The sequence below is a fragment of the Solanum lycopersicum genome, chromosome 4 (assembly GCF_036512215.1).
Source record: "Solanum lycopersicum chromosome 4, SLM_r2.1".
NCBI lineage: Eukaryota > Viridiplantae > Streptophyta > Magnoliopsida > Solanales > Solanaceae > Solanum > Solanum lycopersicum.
Window position 1 is genome coordinate 45,035,132 of NC_090803.1, and position 21,161 is coordinate 45,056,292.

The window sequence follows — 21,161 nt, forward strand, 5'->3', positions numbered from 1 at the left end:
CTGTATGGGAGGAAATGTAGGTATCCTATTGGTTGGTTTGATGCATTTGAGGTAAGACCATGGGGTAACGATCTCTTGAGGGAATCGTTAGGTAAAGTAAAATTTATTAAGGAGAAGCTTCTAGCAGCTCAGAACAGGCAGAAGGAATATGCAGATCGAAAGGTTAGGGACTTGGATTTTATGGATGGTGAACAAGTATTGGTGAAGGTTCCACCCACGAAAGGGGTGATGCGGTTTGGTAAGCAAGGTAAGCTTTGTCCAATGTATATTGGTCCATTTGAAGCTTTGAAGCGCGTGGGGGAAACTACATGGGATTCAGTTCTTCTTGATGGGAATTTGTCTTATGAGGTGGAGCCTGTTGCCATTCTAGATAGAGAAATCCGCAATTTAAGATCAAGGGAGATTGCATCCATCAAGGTTCAATGGAAGAATCGGCCAGTTGAAGAGTCCATTTGGGAGAAGGAGGATGATATAAAATAAAGATATCCACACTTTTTTACAGATTCAGGTACTCTTTCTCGCCCTTGTTTTTCTTTTTGTGATCGTTCGAGGACGAACGATGGATAAATAGGTATCTATTGTAACGACCTGTTTAGTCGTTTCGAGCAGTAGAATCACTTGTGGTAAAAACTGACTAGGTCGACGGATCACACGACGGACCGTCATGAACCCCGTCGTCCCACAGTTGTGTAATTTTCCTGTTGCTCTTCTTATTGCCCTCGATGACAAGTAGGACAAACCGTCATAGGCACAACGGTCTGTCAAGGATCTATATTCCAAAACACTTAAACTAAAAAATCTGGGTGCTCGGATAAACTCTCTGAACAACGCGACGGAAGTGCAGCACGAAATGTCGTAGACACGACGGATTGTCAAAAACATTCTTACTGAATTTGGCTCTCTAAACTTTGTGACGGGCCTGTAGGACGGACCGTCGCAGGTACGATGGGCCGTCACGTGCAGCATAACCTCGACTGGGTCGGATTTCTTCTAAAAGTTTTAAGGGGTGTTTTGGATTATTCATGCCAAATTGTATAAAATTAGTGGGTAAGTTTAATAACTTATTTACTTGGGGGTTAAAGGAGGTAACTTAAAATAAACAATGGCTTACCTTTATCATATGGAATTATATGATAATTAGGGTAAAAGAAAAAGAATTTTGAGAAGGAAAAAGAGAGGGAGAACGAGCGAGACAAAGGGAGAAGCGAAGACGAAAGGAAAGGCATTGGGAAGTAGCTTACTTGATCACGATTCTTCGGTGGAGGTAGGTTATGGTTTATGCTATTTCATAGTAAATTCTGAATAGCGATCGATATGTGTTGGGTAGTATTGTAAAGTCTTCTATATGCTTGATTGTGTGTTTGTATGTTGTGATAATGTAATTGTGATGGATTAGAATGATGTGAATGTTGAACCTTAAACCTTAAATCCTCTCTATTAAGATGATTCATTGACATAAAAGAAGCTTGATGAACTAAAGCAATGAGAATAGGGGATCGGGTGTCATGTTCCGAAATGTAGTAATAGGGGATCGGGTGTCACGTTCCGACACATAGTAATAGGGGATCGGGTGTCACGTTCGAACACGTAGTAATAGGAGATCGGGTGTCACGTTCCGACACAGTAGTACTAGGTGATCGGAGTTTCACATTTCGACACGGTAACATTTGAGGGAATGAATCTTGAATTATGTAAATGTAATTAAATTCAAAGAACCTATTTCCCAAATGAGTATGGTGTTGAGGCTTGAGTCCTCAATGGTGAGCTTGGTGTTGTTGCCAATGGGTCTTATACTTGTTGTTGGTACCTGTTGAGTATTGTAGTTGATCTAATAATATTATTTGATATATATTGCTTTCTATTTTGAGTTGGCCGATGATACCTACTCAGTACTTGTTCCTTGTACAGACCCCTACTTGTATTTTGCTTTTTTTTATATTGTTGAGTGCAGCAAACGTGCCATCGACTTCGACTCGCCCTCAACTCTAGCCAGTCTCCAGCATATAAGAATTCAGGGTGAGCTATTGTTCCTAGCTTGTGCTGGATTCTCTCCTTCACGTCTTCATGTCTTGAAGTTCGGACATGGACCATCTTTTTACTATTTTTAGCTTCTTAAATAATCTTAGATTTAGAAATTTTAGGATAGATGTTCTTGATGTGATGACTTCCAAATTTTGGGAACAATAAGTATTGAGTTTTAGAAGTTATTTAATTGATTTTCGTTAATGAGTTTTGAGTCTTCCGCATTGTATTTTGTTCGTTATGGTTGAAATATTGGTAAATGTTGGGGTTTGGATTGGTTGGTTCTCTCACCTAGGAGACTAAGTGTGAGTGCCACTCGCGGCTCGTTTTGGGTCGTGACATAAAAGCTTGTAGGAATCTCATCAACAACCTCCTGGGGCACACATTCGAAATAATCTCCATCACTAAGAATACATTCCTAAGAAAAATCAAGAAAAAATCCATAAAGTCATAAAATACGAATATAAAGACAAGGAAAGGATAGAGAGAAAAAATAAACATTAGTGACAACCTTAATTTCAATTTCTTTCAAATTTGGAGAGCTCCGTATTATGCAAAGAGCAAACGAAAGCTCAAAAAACCCTACAAGAGTAATCCAAGAAATAATTAGGCGTTTCAGACAGTTAAAAACTGATGGAAGCCTTGTTGGTATAACTTTAGTTGATCCATTATCGACCAATGAATAAAATGCCAAAAATTACAAAAAAACCGTACCTGAAAATTTATTACCATTAAGAAAAATTAAGGAACATTACCTCAAAAAGATCCCATCTGAAACACTCCCAAGCAGGTATAGACAAAAAAATATTGACAAAATCATCTTTGTCCTCTAGAACCGATTCTCTAGGAGCATACAGAACATTGGAATGAACAGGGACATTTTCAAGATGTATCAATTGTATATTGCCACGAAAGACAAATGACCTTAGCTTCGGAGCAGTAATACTAATGAAGTACAGATTTTCTATGTCTTTCAGCACCAAATCCTCAACAAATGGACAATTTGAGATCAAACTTTCAAGCGTATCATAAGATAACGTGAAAGATTTGAATAATAGAATAATCAACTTATTAAATCCCTTAGAGAAACATGAAAGCAGTATTTCCCATTCCTTGAGATACAAATGCCTCAATGTTGAACAATTAAAAAAACGTTAGGCAACCTTAATGGAGGATAAGTAATTGGAAGTTTAAGGACAAAATATTTAAGATGATCTGTGTCTGGGGAAAAAATCAAACGATCAACATCAGGACACACTTTTAGACTAATAATATTGAGTTTGACCTTCAATATAATTACTCTATGAAATATGAGGAAACTATCAATAATTGGAATAAATCCAATGGTAGAGGAAGTCAAGCCTCGGGTATTTTCCACACTGTTTGATCAAACTTCACTTGTGGAATTCTTCAACAAATATATTTCCAGTCCTTCGAAAGTGTACTAACTCCAACAACATCTCGAAAAGATAACCTACTTAGAATGTCATCGATTAAATGAATGTTAAGGTTGCTAAGTTAATCAAGAGAAGGTAAACTAAGTCCTTGTTCATCCAGAGGCACGAGAATCTGTAGAAAGTAAACAAAAGTACGATATGAAAGGTCAAAGTACAAACTACATGAAAAACAAACAAACATGTCACAACTCTAAGATTTAAAAAAAAGTGCATAATAGGATGTAAATGTAACCTTTTTTCCATGTTTAAAAAATGCTAAGGAAATTATTTTTAGATGACATTTTCATTGTTTTCTTTAATCTGCAACTCTTGATATAAATTCGTTTGGTTTAAGTTAAATCAAACACATATAAAGTATTTTTGTATAGAATTTAAAAAAAAGTTAGACGTTTAAATTAGTGATGTTATACTTTTTGTACTAGAAATTTATAGTATTGAGTGGTTACATCAAAATACTATCGGAATGACATGTGTTTGTTGTAACATTATAAATGTATAGATAATACTTAACACTTCCTTTAGCAATAATGGTGTCATTTGGTAGTATATTTTAAAATAGTTTGTATGAATTTTAGTACAATGTTTGATCGTAAATTTAACTCTGGTACAACTAATACTAGTATTACAATTAACCTATTTTGGCATATATAACCCCAAACATTTGTTCTACAAGAAGCATAAAATATTAATATAGTGAACTACACACTTAAGTTCAATATTTTGGTGAAACATAATAAAAAAGTACATCCTGAAATTTTAATTTATGTATAAGCTATTAATAAGAACACCAAAATCATGAGAAATGGTATTGTTTTGTTGATTCAAATATTAATATCCAACCCGATAATCAAACCTAAAACCATCAAAACTTGAATGAGAAATCATATTCCTATATATTTTTAAAAAATATTGATAGTTGAACAAGGTGATATTCATTATTTAAGACTAAGCCACAAGTCTATATGCCTTTAATCTATGCATTTTCAAGATAACATAATTAGAATTTTACAAATATTTTACTTTTTCTTAATAGTGAAACTATTTGAAAAACTACAATTTTAAGAAAAACAAGTTTGAAATAACTTAATTTTGTTTCTACAACCACCATTACACGATTAATTTAGATAAACCCATCATCAGAGTATATTTCTTGTTATTGTTGTTTTAATTAGGGTTTCTTCCGAGGGTGACTCAATGCCTTTAAAGATGAGGCATATGCCTTAAACCCTAAAATTGAAGGGCCTAATTTTTTTGTAATAATAAAATTATCATAAGCTTTTTGGCAAAAAAAAGAAAGAATGTTTTAATTTTTTTCAGATTCCTTTTTGTGGACCATTTTATAAAATAAACTTTCACATGGTATGTTTAAGATCACAAGATCAATACAACATACATTCATACATACATGCATACATACATACATTCACGCACGCGCACACACACACACACACACACACACACACACATATATATAAAGATCATAAAAATAAAACATTTTTTACCAAAACGAAAGAAATAACTTCAATCTCACATTGAAAAAAAGTAATTAAAATTTAGGCTCCCAACTAATTTTTGAATGTATACTAGTAATTAGCTTGAGCCGTCACTGATCTTACTTATCAATTATGTTTACTAACTAATGCTAAAATGTGCAATTAAGAAAGGACATATGTTGAATACTGATTAATTTTTTTCTTTCATCATTTTTTTTACTTGTTATTTACATTCAACACTCTCTAAGCCACCTTAACACCAAAAAATATGTATTTATTACATTTAAAAATAGTTGTAGGAGGTATTAGGACATATAAAGAAAATGTTTGTTCTTAAAATTTTGAAAATAGCTCAAGGGAGTACTTATGCTTTTTTTCAAAAAAAAAATATTTACAAACTTGGCATTGTTTTGTTAACCTCATATTCAAAAATTTTAATAATGAAAATACTGACAAGGTTCTTGATGCAGGAAGTTAAAAAGATACAACTCAAGTACAAGTCTACAATCGAGATAGTCTCAGTGATCACACTAAGGATGGGCGCACTAGTTAAGAATGGAATGTAAATATTTGTTCAATAAGATCAAATCTCACAACATGTGTTAAATCAAAGCCGCATTCAAGGAAAATCAATCAAGGATATCGAAGATAAAAGCTAGGGAAAATGTTAAGGAAACATCATCAAACCAATAGTTACAAAGAGTACAAGATAAATCAACTTAAGGAAAGGATCAAAACACACACGACTATCAAGCCAAGATTCAAAATCCTCACGCAAGGAAAGAATTGATCTATCATGCACATATCTAATATGGACATGATTTAACAGATCAATTACAAAATACTCAAGGATAAGATCAAAGATCCTTGATTCAAATACCCTTGGGTTTCTCATAAGAGCTTACAATATATAAAACCTCTTTTGCTAGTTGTCTGAAGCACAAAACTGTTGGGCTAATGGCCATCTTCCAACATAAGTCCCATGGCCAAACCCTACTTGAAAAAGTATTGGAATTATTCTCTTTATTTGGTTTCCAGTTCAATTAGGAAAAGGATTGGAATTGTCATCCTATTTGTAGTTGGTTTTTGCTTTGTAAGGAAAAGCACAACTCTATAAATAGAGGATGGTCTTGAGAGAATAATTCAATTGCTCATTGATATCGTCTTTGAAAGTCATTAGAACATAACAGAGGTTTTTGAGAGAGATTTCAACAAGGGAAAAGAGAGAAGGAAAAGGGTTATTTTGCTATAGTCTTTTTCTCCGACCAGCAATATTCAAATCGTGTTTCCCGATTAACTAATCGTTGGATCATGCAGAAATTTGGACTGAGTGATCCTTACATCTTGGTAGTTGACTTAAATGTTGGAGACATAATTCGGAGATCAGCAAGATCCTGTTTTAGATCTCGAACAGAAACTGAGTTTGACTGATGTTTCTTTCTATTTACCTTTTGTTGTTGTAGCTATTGTTTGTTCTTTTTTGGCACTTGTTGTGTAGAAATTAGAAGAATATTTTTAATTCTCTTATTCGTATAGTGAAGAAATTTGGATCTTGTCGATCCCGAGGTAGTTACCTTCGGTTTGAAAGGTTTTTCCACGTTAAACTTGGTGTTCTTTATTGTTAGATTTTTGGTTTCATCGTATCCGCACAACAACTGATATCATAGCTAAGTTTTTCTATATTTAGGGAAATATGACCAATATGGTATGTCTAAATAGAAGAAACTACAGCATATGAAAAAGCAAGATGAATGATCTATTGTTCGTGAAGAAAATACATCTTCTGGTTTTTTTCGCTCATAAACCCGAGAATGTGACCAATGAAAATTTGAAATTTGAGCACTAATAAGTATGTGGATATATAAGACAATGGGTTGAAGATAATGTCCGTAACCATATTGTGAATGAGACAAATGCTAGAACATTGTGGGAATAGTAAGAGACACTTTACGCTTAAAAAACTAGTAATAACAAGTTGTTCTTGTTAAAGAAATTAATGACTTTTAAGTACAAGGAGAACAGTTCTATTTATTATCATATAAATGATTTTCAGGGTATTCTTGATCAGCTATCAGGAATGGGTGTTAATTTTTATTATGAAATACAAAGAACATGGCTTCTTCATACTCTACCGGATTCTTGGAAACTCTTCATGTTTCTTTAACAAATACTACCACTGGTGGAAAGGTGACTATGGAATATGCAAAAAGTGGTGTTTTGAATGAAGAGATTAGAAGAAAATATCAAGACATATCTTCATATTAAGATATTCTATATATAGAAGATCAAGGAAGACAGAAGAGTAAAGATCAAAGGAGTAGCGGTAAAAGAGAATCCAAATATAATATGTTATCATTGTGGAAAGAAAGGACGTTTTAAAATATTTTACAAACAATTGAAGCAAGATCTTAAAGAAGGGAAAAAGGAAGAAAACAATTAATATAATGTTGTTCCTGTTGTTCAAGATGACCTTCTCTTCGCTTGTGATAAAGATGTCATAAATTTTGTATTTCAAGATACAAGTTGGATAGTACATTCTGGAGCCACATCACATGTGACACCAATAAAAGACTTATTTTCATCTTATACTTCTGTTAACTCTGAGGTGGTAAAGATGAGTAATGCTCGCGAGGTTAAGGTGTTCGTTATTGGCACTGTTTGTTTTAAAATAAATATTGGTTCAACGTTGGTCCTTGCAAATGTCAAGAATGGTCCAGACATTCCCTTAAATTTGATCTCTGTAAGACAACTAGATGATGATAGCTATCATAATGACTTGTTCAATGGCTAATGAAAGCTCACAAGCGGCTCATTGATTTTAGCTCGAGGAAGAAAACATTCAAATTTAAACGTGACACAAGGATCGATTCTTGGTGACTCTAAAAATTTTGTAGAGAGCGAGACTTTATAAGAATTGTGGCACAAGAGGCTAAGTCATATGAGCAAAAGGGGAAATACCTATTTGGTTAAGATGAATTTTCTTGCTGGTATGAAAAAAGCAAAGGTGAAAAGATGTGTTCATTGCTTAGAAAGGTAATAGAGAAGACTTTCTTTTCACATTCATCCACCTTCAAGAAAGTGTGAGCTATTGGAGCTAGTACACTCAGATATGTGTGGTCCTTTTAAAGTAAAGTCAAAAGGCGGTGCACTTTACATTGCTACTTTCACTAAGGACGGTTTTCGCAACATTTGGCTATATCCTTTAAAATCCACAAATCATGTGCTTGATGTGTTTAAATAGTTTCAAGCCTTATATGAGAGACAAATGGGAAAAAGAAATTAAAATGTATTTGCACTGATAATAGTGGTGAGTATATTGGTCCCTTTGATAACTACTGCAAATCGCAAGGAATTCCTCATCAGAAGACTCCTCCAAGGACTACTCAATTAAATGGTTTGGTAGAGAGGATGAACAAAAATTAAGTTGAGAGAGTTAAATGTGTGCTTTCATAGGATAAACTTCCGAATTCATTTTTAGCTGAAGCACTCAACACTGTTGATTATGTTATCAATTTTTCTCCTGTTGTCGGGTGGTGATTTTCCAAAAACAGTTAGGATTGATAAGGATGTCTCTTATGATCACTTGAAAGTTTTCGGGTGTAAAGCTTGTGTGCATGTTCTAAAAGATGAGTGGTGGAAATTGGATGTGAAAACTAAGCAGTGCATCTTCATTTGTTATGGTCAAGTTGAGTTTGGATATCACTTTTATAATCCAATTGATAAGAAGGACATTAGAAGTCGTGATGGTGCACTCTTTGAAGATCAAACTATTGAAGATATTGACAGGACTGAGAAACTAGATTCTCATGCTGATCAGAGCTTAGGTGATGTTGATCCAATTCCTATTATTAATATATCTCATGCATGTGAGGGAACCCAAGGTAATAATCAAGATAATGATCAGAGTGTTAAACATGTAATTGTTTCTATTGATGATGTTGTTTTTGATAATCAACCAACTCATGGTGAGATGATCACTTCAGATTCTCCAAAAACCTCTTGTAGAAGATCTACTAGAGAGAAGCAAAGCTCAACACGTTATTCTCATGATGAGTATATTCTATTAACTAACATGGGAGAACCTGAATGTTATGATGAAGTCATGTTAGATAATAATAGATATAAGTGGAAAGAACTCATTGTAGACAGTCATGAGTTTTTTAGAAGTGTGGCCGGCAAAAAGCCCGTCAAAAGTTACTTCACTTTAAGTCTATTTGGCCCCTTGCCTGGAGGGGGAGTTTGTTGGGCTATTGCCCATGTTCCTTCCAAAGTCCCATGTCCTAATCCTACTAGAAAAAGTATGGGAATTATTCTCTTGATTTGGTTTCCAATTCTATAAGGAAAAGGATTGGAATTGTAATTCTATTTGTAGTTGGTTTTGGCTTTGTAAGGAAAAACAAACTCCATTAATAGAGGATGATATTGAGAGAATAATTCAATTGATCATTGATATTGTCTTTGAAATACATTAGAATATAAGAGAGGTTTTTAAGAGAGCTTTCAACAAGAGAAAAGAAAGAAGGAAAAGGGTTCTTTTACAACAGTTTTTTTCTCCGACGAGCAACATTCAAATCATGTTTTATGATTAACTAACCATTGGATCGTGCTGCAGTTTGGACTGAGTGTTCCTGACATCTTTTTTTTATTTATTTGAATGGTGGAGATTTGATTCGGAGGTCATCAAGATCCTATTTTAGATCCCGAACAGAGGCTGGGTTTTGGTGGTGTTTTTCTCTATTTATTATTTTTTTGGTGTAGATATTGTTTGTTATTTTTTGGCACTTGTTATATATTCATTAGAAGAATATTTGTAACCCTCTTATTGGTATAGTGAATCAATTTTGATCTTGTCGATCCCGTGGTGGTTACCTTAGGTTGGAAGGGTTTTTTCATGTTAAACTTGGTGTTCTTTATTGTTAGATTTTTTGTTTCATCTTTTCGTCACAATAACAACTTCACTTGAACTTATTTGTAATCTTCTTTCATCTATGATAAGGTTTTGTACACAAAGAGTTAACATTTTTAAAACAAAAATAGAAGGAAAGATTAAGGGAGTAGCGCTACCCGGTAAGCTCCTATCTCAAATCTCAGAAACTGTCTCTCTTTTTTTACTCTGTGTGGTCTTGAGCTTTTTGATGATGCGGTTTGCCTGTTCTATGCAAATCTCTGCATCTCACTAAAAGTGGTAAGTTGGAATCATTGGTGCTCGGTAAACGCTTTATCATCAATGAGAAGTTATTCGAAGATGTGTTTGGTACTATGTTTCTAGGGTAATTCCATACATGAACGGAACATGGAATGATGACTTTGAAGTTTCTCTAGATGGTGAAAAGCGAGTTGTGGTTGAACCCGACACTCACATTTCTGAATTTGGGTCCTTATATCAATGTTTTGACAATAATATTCTTGCACATATTCCGGCCATAACGCTTATTCCCAAGAAGGGCTCCTTTAGTAATATCTCTACTCGTGATGTATTTGCTCTCTACTTCCTGCTTAAAAAATACCGCATCAACTTGCAGAATGGTTCAAGGCGTATATGTGGTAAAGTGTTGAAGACTTGAATGTCTCGGCAAGTCTTCCTTTTGGCTTGCTTATCTCGAGGATTATTGTGAAAAGTTTTGTGGATCCTTCTATGCTTACCCCTTATCTTATAAATGCAACTTATTAGTATCATATTTTTTTCTAGTATGCGGTATGTGCAGGTTGGTAAAAAGTGAGTAAAAAAGGACTCAGTCAAACCTCGGGCAAATTCTCCTGAATCGTAAAAAATCTCGGTTTATTTTGCCGCTCTTTTATTGCTGCACAATGAGGAGGTCAAAAATATACATTTAGCTGTAGAACGAAACTTGGAGACCTTTCATGATGTTATGGAAAGGTATTTCATTTACAGAAATACTCTAACAGTGATATCGGTATGTTGCGAATTGCCATGAAAATGATTAAGCAGAAAGGTATCTCAATGGTAAATCGCTTGATCCAACAAGTTGACTCTCTGAAGAGTGGAGTAAACTCCTCCAACAATGTGCTTGTTGTTACAGTTCAGACCTCATACTCCAATCTTCTGTGGAATGTGGAACGTTCGTACAACACCTTCTGTGAGTAAGTGAATAACTCCCTCAAGTACTTTTGGGTTGGTCATTAAATCTACTGGCTGCACCTTTACTTTTTGCACTAACTTTCTATAGGGGCATGTACCTCTCTGTCTCTGGGACTACTGGTTTTTTGTCTGTCTGACTCTTTGACTACTTTGTTATCTGCTGTCTTTGTTTTAATCTCGAATACTTTTCGCAATTCTTTTATACTATTAAAAGGGGGAGAAAACAAATCTATCTTTCTTACCGCTCTGTGAGATGGGGGAGATACGACACAGAGAGCTGCATACATCAATGAATTATGACATGAAACCTCGTGGAAGTACAACTAACTTTCTCAGTAAAATTGATTGTAAAGATTACAATAAAATATTGTGATCAATCTTATCATTATAAAAAGGGGAAGATTGTTAACTACTTCGAGTTAGTTGATTTTAAAAATAGACACTTAACGCATTGATCTCAATTTTCGTTGGTCACAAATTCAAAAAGGAGATCATCAGCTCAAACGACTTCAAGAAGGAAAATATTTGTTTGAAGTTGCAAAGTAGCATTATAAAGGCAAGCCTCAAATCTAAGGGACAAAATAAGGAAAGTAATATATGGTTTATCAACATATAAATGAAAGTCTAAATAAAGTAGAATACTTGCACTCTTTGCAGAGATCACAACCGAATCATCAAGAAAGGAAAGAGAGATAAATCAAGCCACAAGATAAAAAGTATGTTGATCATACAAAAAAAATATCAAACCGGCAAAATGGAAGCAGAAGAAGCGATTTACTTCATGGATACAGATAACAAAATCGCCCCAATCTAGGACTCCCTAAATTGATCCTTGATTGACATAAATCCCTTGGGGTTTTCCTTACAAGAGAACATATCATCATCTACATAAACCGACCTTGATTTGTACTGTAAATGTGCAACTTTACTTGAGCTTAGCCAAAAGTTTTCTTTTCTCTTTCATAAAGCTTCGTAAACACGTGAGTGATACAATTGTAAAGAAAAGAGAAAAGAAAGAATATGAGTGTAGGCATACAAGTTGAGGCATTGTCAATGTAGAAATGTGATTTGCATATGAAACATGATAAAGTTTCAAATTTCTTTAACACAAAGATATCTTCAAATCTCTTAAGGAAAAACCTTAAATCCCAAGGGATTTGGACTAGAGACCGCGTTGGTGATCCGAACCAGGATAAAGCCTTTTGTGTCAATTATTTACTGCATCTTTCTGTTATTGTTTATCTTCCTAGCAAATTCCAGGTAAATCGACTATCAACTACTTGTAGTTTACTAAGTGAATTTAAAATAATACTTGACACTTCCTTTAGCACTAAAGGTGTCATTTGGTAGCTTATATAAGAATAGTTTGTATGAAATTTTAGTACACTGTTTGACATTAAATATAATTCTGGTACAACTAATACTAGTATTACAATTAACCTCTTTTGGATTATATGACCCCAAAAATTTGTTATACAAGAAGCATAAAATATAAATTTAGTGAACTACACACTTAATTTCAATATTTTGGTGAAACATAATAAAAAAATTGATCATGAAATTTTTATTTATGTATAAGCTACTAATAAGAACACCAAAATCATGAGAAATGGTATTATTTTGTTAATTAAAATATTCATATCCAAACCCATAACTAAACCTAAAACCATCACGACTTGAATGATGAATCATATTCCTATAAATTAAAAAAAAGTATTGATAGTTAAACCAAGTGATATTCATTATTCAAGACTAAGCCATAAGTCCATATGCCTTTAACCTATGTTTTCTCAAGAAAACATAATTAGAATTACACAAATATTTTACTTTTTCTTAACAGTTTAGTTTTTTAAAAAAACTACAAATCTTAGAAGGAAACAAGAAATAACTTAATTTTGTTGCTATCATTACACAATGAATTTAGGTACACCCCTCATCAGAGTATACTATTGCTCTTTTTTGGAAAAAAACTTACTTTTGTTATTATTGTTTTAATTAGGTTTCTTCAGAGGGTGGCTCTATGCCTTTTAATATGAGGCATATGCCTTACGCTACCAAAAATGGAAAGGCCTAATGTTTTAGTAACTATAAAATTATCGTAATTTTTTTTGAAGAAAAAAAAGAATGTTTTATTTGTATGGAACTCTTTTATATGGATCAATTTTAAATTTAACTTCCACATGATATGTTTAAGAACACAAGATTTAAAAAAAATGGTATAAATATATATTTAGTTTAATATCATAAAAATAAAACGTATTTTATGAAAAAGAAAGAAATAACTTGAATCTCACATAAAAGTAAAAAATAATGAAAATTCGTCCTACAACTTACTTTTAGCTTTAGAACACTATCTAGCTTGAGCCTTCACTGAGTTTTTTTCCATAAATTATGTGCACTAACTGTCGAAGGAAGCTTGACGACTGATGGGACACATCGAAGGAACAGGTCTATCGAGGCAGACTGACGAGTTAGAGCCACACTCCTACTAGGATTAGACTACTAAATCTTAAGTTACGTACGACTAAGCTATTTAATATTATAGGAGTCAACTAGGATAATGTATTTGACTTCTAATACAATATTACTCATGTAATTATTTATATTGTAGTAGGATGCCTAGTATAACTAGAATAGGACCATTCACAAGTCTGTAGATGAAGATAGAAAAAATGATTAATTTTCCTAGAGGTCTAGGTCATAATTACAAGAACTTCAGGACAGTCATGCTAGTTAAGACACCATATCCTACATTTAATACGTTTGTTAATGATCTCAGGGGTTTTGATATGAGGAAGGAGGAAGAAGAAGTGCCTTAAAACAACAATAATATGGCATTCACTTCCCAAAGAGGCAGGGGAAGAGGAAACTACTCACAAAAAAGAGAAAATAATAACTTCAATTAAAGAGAATGAGGCTTCAAGGAGGGTTTACATATCCAGACATGTTGTGTTTGATGAAAACACATTACTTTATGTGTCTCCAAAGCAATATCAAACGAACATCGATGATAAGAGTATTATTGAACTCTAAAGAACAATATCATAGGTTGAAGAAAAGGTTGAATTTCATGATCCATACATTAACAATGAAAATGCAGGTGAAAATATTGAATATGCCAGCAGAAGTGAGGAACAAATTGCTCTGAAAGGTCTAACCAATGATCATCATCAAACAACCATTTGAGTTTATGTATCACTTGACCTTCAAGTTTACAATGCTACAATCCAGTCCACTGTCTTGGTTAATGTACAATTAAGGTACTTCCTGCACCACAAGGGCATTATATGATAACCAGGAACAAGGCGAAGGAACGACACTTGTTACTTGTTGCTAGCAGCAACACATAAATTGTGAGAGAACCAAATACTACTAAGGAAGCACTAAAATCACCTTATTGACTAGCAGCAATGAAAGAAGAAATTGGTCTTTTACATACTAAGAACACATAATTTTTTGTGCCTAAATCTCCTGATATGAAGTTGGTTGAATCAAAATGGTTGTTCAAGAGAAAATTAAAAGTTGATGGAACAATAGATAAGTATAAGTCCAGACTTGTGGCAATGGGATTCTCACAGCTTGAAGGGCTAGATTTTGAAGAAATATTTAGTTATGTGGTTTAAAGTTACAACTTTTATGGTGGTTCTATCCATTGTTGTCAGTTCAAAGTGGAAATTTAGACAACTAGAGGTAAAAAACGTGTTTCTACAAGGCTTCTTACAAGAGAACGTGTACATGAGTCAAACCCCTAGTTTTATTGTTCCCTAGTATCCTCAACATGTATGTCTACTTAAAAAGGCATTGTATGGTCTTAAACAAGCCACAGAAGTCTGGTTTTATAGGTTCAACTTGCATCTATTACACCTTCGCTTTATTTGTAGTAAGACTGACCCTTGCCTATTTACTTTGCAAACTCACAAAGGAAAAATATTTCTCTTTGTTCTATGTGGATTATATTAGTGTCACAGGAAGTATTCATCTCATGTTTTAGAGTTGGTTCTACAACTTGAAAAGAAGTATTCTGTGAAAGATCTTGGCCCTTCACACTTCTTCTAAGGAATTGAGGTGAACTATTTCGAAGGTGGAATTCACTTAAACCAAAGCAAATATGGTGCTGAGATTTTGGCAAAGACAGAGATGACTTTGGCAAAGGCTGTAGCCACTCCTTTTGCTTGAAAACATGGTTTGCATGAAGCTGTGGGAAGTTTTGTGTATGCATCATTTTAAAGAATTATAGTAGGGAGTCTTCAATATTTGACCCTCACAAGATCTGATATCACTCATGCTGTGCATTTAGCAAGACAATTTATGCAAAGCCCAAACGTTGAACATTTTCAAGGAGTAAAAATGATACTCAAGTACATCAAAGGTTCTCTACACTTTGGACTCAGTATTATTTCACAATCACCGTGTAGGTTGTATGACTACTCAAATGCTGATTGGGGAGGTTGTAAAAAAACTAGGAGATCAATTACAGGTTTTAGTATCTACATAGGTGCAAATTGTATTCTTAAACCTCAAAAAAACCAAGCACAGTAGCTTGATCGAGCGCTAAAGCTAATTATAGAGCACTAGCCTCTACTGCCGCAGAAATGACTTGGATTTTATATCATCTCCATGACCTTGGAGTGTTCCTTCGATATGTTCCTACATAGTATTAATATAATATGATTGTGTTGTACATGACGATTAATCCAGTTATGCATGCAAGAACCAAACATGTTGAACTGGATTATCATTTTGTTGGGGAGAAAGGGGCAGGGGACAACTTCTTACTTAATTTGTAATGTCGAAGGATCAGCTAGCTTATATTTATACCAAAGCCTTAACAAAATAGGGTTTTTTTTCTAGTTTTTACAACAAGCTAGGAGTTACAATTTCTCTACTCACTAGTTTGAGGGGAAGTGTTGAAGGAAGCTTGACGACTGATGGAACACGTCGAAGGAACAAGTCCATTGAAGCAGGCTGACGAGTAAGAGTTAGATTCATTCTAGGATTAGACTTCTAAATCCTAAGCACATCAATGAGGACTCACGCCTCCTCATCATACTCATTTAAGAATTAGATTCATTAGATTTAGTATATTAACATCTTTCAAGATTTCATTATCTTTATTCCTCTCGTATCGGTACGTGACACTCTGCTCCTCATATTCTATCCTGGTGTCGGAACGTGACACTCCGATCATCATTCTATCCTGGGGTCAGAACGTGACACCTGATCCATATTCTATCCTGGTACCGGAACGTGGCACTAAATCCATATACTATCCTGGTGTCGGAACGTGACACTCCGATCCTCATATACTATCCTGGTACCGGAACGTGGCACCCAATCCATATACTATCCTGGTGTCGGAACGTGAAACTCCGATCCTCATATACTATCCTGGTACCATAACGTGGCACCCGATCCCCTTATCTCACTACTTTCGTTCATCAAGCCTTCTTTTATACCAAGGCATCATCATTAACAAAGTAGATTAGGGTTTCTTTTCAAGATTTAGGATTCAATAGCTTCATCATGCTTATTATATCACAATTACATAATCACATTCATGCAAGTATACAATTAAGCATATAGAAGGGTTTACAATACTACCAATACATATCATTCACTATTAAGAGTTTACTTATGAAAGCATGTAACCATAACCTACCTCCACCGAAGAATTGAAATCAAGCAAGTTAATCCTCAAAGCTTTGTGCTTTCCCCTTCTCGATCGACCTTCTCTCTCTTCTTGTTCTTTCTATTTTCTTTATTCAAACCCTCTTTCTTTTAACCTAATTAGCATGAAATTAAGAATAAAAGATGGCAATAATAACACACTAATTAACTTAAGGTTACCTCTTTTAACCCCCAAGTAATTAGACTTATTAACATTAACCTACTAACTTTATAATTAAAAAAGGAATAGTCGAAAACGTCCCTTAAAACATTAAAGAAATCTGACCCAGACTGGGATTACGCAACCTGTGACGGCCCGTCGTGCCTGCGACGGTCCGTCCTGCAGGTCGCCGCAAGGTTCAGAGACTCAATTTCCACCAAAGAGTCTGTCACGGTCCGTCACACATGTGACGGTAAGTCCTGCCATTTGGTTACGAAGTTCAGAGAGTCAATTTTAAGTACCTAATTTCAGATTTTCTAAGTGTTTTGAAACGAGACCCTGCGACGGTCCGTCGTGCCCATGACGGTCCGTCGTGGGGTCAGTCGTCTCAGCCAGTTTTCCTGAAATAAAATCTGCTGCTCAAAACGACTAAACGGGTCGTTACAATAGATACTAATTTAGCCATCGTTCATCCTCGAACAATCATAATAAGAAAAACGAGGGCGAAAAGGAGTACCTGAATCTGTAAACAGGTGTGGGTATCTTTCTGGCATATCAACCTCTTTCTCCCAAGTGGCCTCTTCAACGGGTCGATTCTTCCACTGAACCTTGATGGATGCAATCTCCCTCGACCTCAGCTTGCGGACTTCTCTATCTAAAATAGCAACCGGTTCCTCCTCATAAGAGAAATTCCCATTAAGAAAAACTGAATCCCAACGGATAATGTAGTTTCCATCCCCATGGTACCTTTTCAACATAGACACATGAAACACCGGATGTACTCCGGACAGACCTGGAGGCAAGGCTAACTCATAAGCCACCTCCCCTATGCACTTTAGAACCTCGAAGGGACAAATATACCTTGGGTTTAGTTTACTTCTTTTACCAAACCACATCACCCCTTTCATTGGCGAAACCTTCAGTAAGACCTGCTCACCCTCCATAAACTCCTAGTCTCTAACCTTTCGATCTGCATATTCTTTTTGCCTACTCTGCGCCGCTAGAAGCTTTTCTTGAATAGACTTCACTTTCTTTAATGAATCCCGCAAAAGGTCAGTGCCCCAAGGTCTAACTTCAAATGCATCAAACCAACCAATGGGAGACCGACATCTCCTCCCATACAATGCTTCAAATGGGGCCATATCAATACTTGAGTGATAGCTATTGTTGTAGGAGAACTCTACTAAGGGTAAGAAGTTATCCCAATGGCCACCAAATTCTATCACACATGCACGAAGCATATCCTCCAAAACTTGAATCGTTCTCTAAGACTGACCACCGGTCTGAGGATGGAACGCAGTACTAAGGTCTAACCTAGTACCCAATTCCGCATGAAATGTTTTCAAAAACATAGAGGTAAACTGCGTACCTCTATCTGATATAATGGAGAGTGGAACCCCATGCAATCGCACCACTTCCGAGTTGTAAAGTTTGGCTAACTTCTCTGCATTGTAAGTCACCTTGACCGGAATGATGTGAGCAGACTTAGTTAACCTATCAACAATCACCCAAATAGAGTCATACTTACCCATTGTATTTGGAAGACCAACCACGAAATCCATTGCAATCCTTTCCCACTTCCATTCAGGAATGGGCATTCTCTGAAGTGTTCCTCCGGGCCTCTGGTGTTCATACTTTACTTGCTGAGAGTTTGGACATTTGGCAATAAAATCAACAATATCACGCTTCATTCTACTCCCCCAAAAGTGTTGCTTTAGGTCACGAAACATCTTGGTTGCACCAGGATGTATAAAATACCTTGAACAATGAGCCTCTGTCAGAATAGTGTTGATCAAGTCATCGACACGGGGTACACACACCCTTCCCTTGATTCTCAAAACACCTTCCTCATCGATTTGTGCTTCCTTAGCCTCTCCCCGCAATACCTTATCTTGGATTCTGCTTAGTTTCTCATCATCAAACTTTTTTCCCTTAATCTTGTCAAGAAAAGAAGATCTTGCTTCCACACAAGCCAACAATCCTCCCTTCTCGTTTACTTCTAACCTCATCAAGTCGTTAGCCAGAGTCTGAACCTCTCTAGCCAATGGACGTCTAGAAAATTACAAGTGAGCTAGACTTCCCATGCTCCCCGCTTTTCTACTTAAAGCATCTGCCACAACATTCGCTTTTCCCGGATGATACAAGATAGTGATATCGTAGTCCTTTAGTAGCTCCATCCATCTCCTCTGTCTCAAGTTCAAATCTTTCTGAGTAAAGACATACTGAAGGCTACGATGATCCGTGTAGACCTCACACTTAACCCCATATAAATAGTGTCTCCATTGCTTTAATGCAAACACTACCACAGCCAGTTCCAAATCATGAGTTGGATAGTTACGTTCATGCACTTTTAATTGCCTCGAAGCATAAGCAATCACATTCTTCTCTTGCATTAGTACTGCACCCAAACAAGAATAGGATGCATCAGAATAAACAATGAAGTTCTTACCCTCTACGGGCAAGGTCAGAATAAGTGCGGTAGTCAACAAAGTCTTGAGCTTCAGAAAGCTTTCTTCACACTCGTCCGACCATACAAATGGAACATTCTGCTTAGTCAAGTTCGTCAATTGGGAAGCAATGGAAGAGAATCCCTTGACAAATCGGCGGTAGTAGCTAGCTAACCCCACAAAGCTCCTTATTTCTGACACATTAGTAGGTCTTACCCAATTCTTCACTGTTTCAATCTTAGAAGGATCCACCATCACTCCATCCTTAGACACCACGTGTTCCAAGAAGGACAGTGCATCTAGCCAAAACTCACACTTAGAGAACTTGGCATAAAGCTTTTTCTCTCTGAACATTTCCAATACCATTCTCAAATGCTCCTCATGTTCTTTCTTGCTCTTTGAGTATATCAGTATATCATCAATAAATACGATGAGAAAGAGAGCCAAATATGGCTTAAAAATCCCGTTCATCAAGCTCATGAATGCAGCAGGGGCATTCGTAAGACCAAAAGACATCACTACAAATTCGTAATGCCCATACCTCGTTCGAAAAACAGTCTTTGGCACATCCGTTGCCCTTATTTTCAATTGATGATAATCGTATCTCAAGTCAATCTTAGAGAAGACACAAGCACCTTGTAACTGATCGAACAAGTCATCAATGCGAGGAAGAGGATACTTGTTCTTAATAGTTACCTTGTTCAATTGCCGGTAGTCTATGCACATCCGAAAACTCCCATCCTTCTTCTTCACAAACGAAACCACAGCACCCAAAGGAGATGCACTTGGTCTAATGAAGACTTTGCTTAGCAACTCTTGAAGTTGGGCCTTTAATTCTCTTAACTCTACGGGAGGCATCCTATAAGGGGGTATAGAAATGGGGCGAGTGCCCGGTTCAAGATCGATGCAGAAGTCAATATCTCTATCCGGTGGCATACCAGGAAGGTCTGCGGGAAACACATCTAAAAATTTGCAGACTATCGAAACCGACTCAATTGATGGTACTTGAGTAGTATCATCCTTGAGATCTGCCAAGAACGCTAAACAACCCTTACTAACCATTTTCTTAGCACGAAGAAAGGAGATGATACGAACCGGATTGGAAGTGTAGTCACCCTCCCACACTAGCGGATCTGTCCCAGGCTTGGCTAACGTCACAGTTTTAGCATTACAATCCAAGATCGCAAAATTTGAGGAAAGCCAAGGCATACCCAGAATTACATCAAAATCAACCATTTCTAAGATAACCAAGTCTACATAAGTGTTGCTCCCCACAAAAGTAACCAAACAAGACCTATATAATTTTTCAACTATCACAGACTCACCCACCGGAGTAGAAACACGAATAGGCATGTCAAGTAATTCACAAGGTAAATGAAGACCAGTAGCAAATGAAGAAGATACATAAGAAAACGTGGATCCAGGATCAAATAATATAGATGCCATGCAATCACAAACCGAAAGATTACCTGTGATGACAGCATCAGATGTCTCTACTTCAGATCTCCCAGGGAAAGCATAACAATGGGCCCTCTCACCTGTCTGACCGTTGCCCCTACCATGTTGTGATATAGTGGCTCAAGTTTGCCCTTCACCCCGACCGTTTTGGTAACCACCATTACCTCGACCACTGCATCCCCTAGAATGACGGCCTCTTCCATAACCACCTCTACCTCTAACATTTGGAGGTCTGTAATTCTATTTTGGACAATACCTCTTAATGTGTCCAGTCTCTCCACATCCATAACACTCTCTAGATTCAAGCATAGGTCTCTCAGAGAAGTGTTGACCGGTCTGAGGTGGACCCCCAACTAC

General features: G+C 35.9%; 1 protein-coding gene across 1 annotated transcript; it reads right to left on the reverse strand.

Annotated features, from left to right (window-relative positions):
- Nucleotides 1-10,350: 10,350 nt before the first annotated feature.
- On the reverse strand, nt 10,351-17,843 carry LOC138348127 (uncharacterized). Its single transcript, XM_069296736.1, has 3 exons — nt 17,417-17,843; nt 10,715-10,773; nt 10,351-10,464 (listed from the first exon to the last, which is right to left on the reverse strand). Exons 1-3 carry the CDS (start codon nt 17,841-17,843, stop codon nt 10,351-10,353), a joined length of 600 nt encoding a protein of 199 aa, XP_069152837.1.
- Between the last annotated feature and the right edge of the window lie 3,318 nt (nt 17,844-21,161).

What these genes read in the sequence shown, in the direction of transcription:
- LOC138348127 (XM_069296736.1), bottom strand. Translation starts at nt 17,843, where the DNA reads ATGGAGGGTGAGCAGGTCTTACTGAAGGTTTCGCCAATGAAAGGGGTG. An exon ending in ACACCTGTTTACAGATTCAG is followed by an intron (nt 10,774 to 17,416) that starts GTACTCCTTTTC and finishes CTCATTGTGCAG; the next exon opens with CAATAAAAGAGCGGCAAAAT. An exon ending in TTCAGGAGAATTTGCCCGAG is followed by an intron (nt 10,465 to 10,714) that starts GTTTGACTGAGT and finishes TTTTTTAAGCAG; the next exon opens with GAAGTAGAGAGCAAATACAT.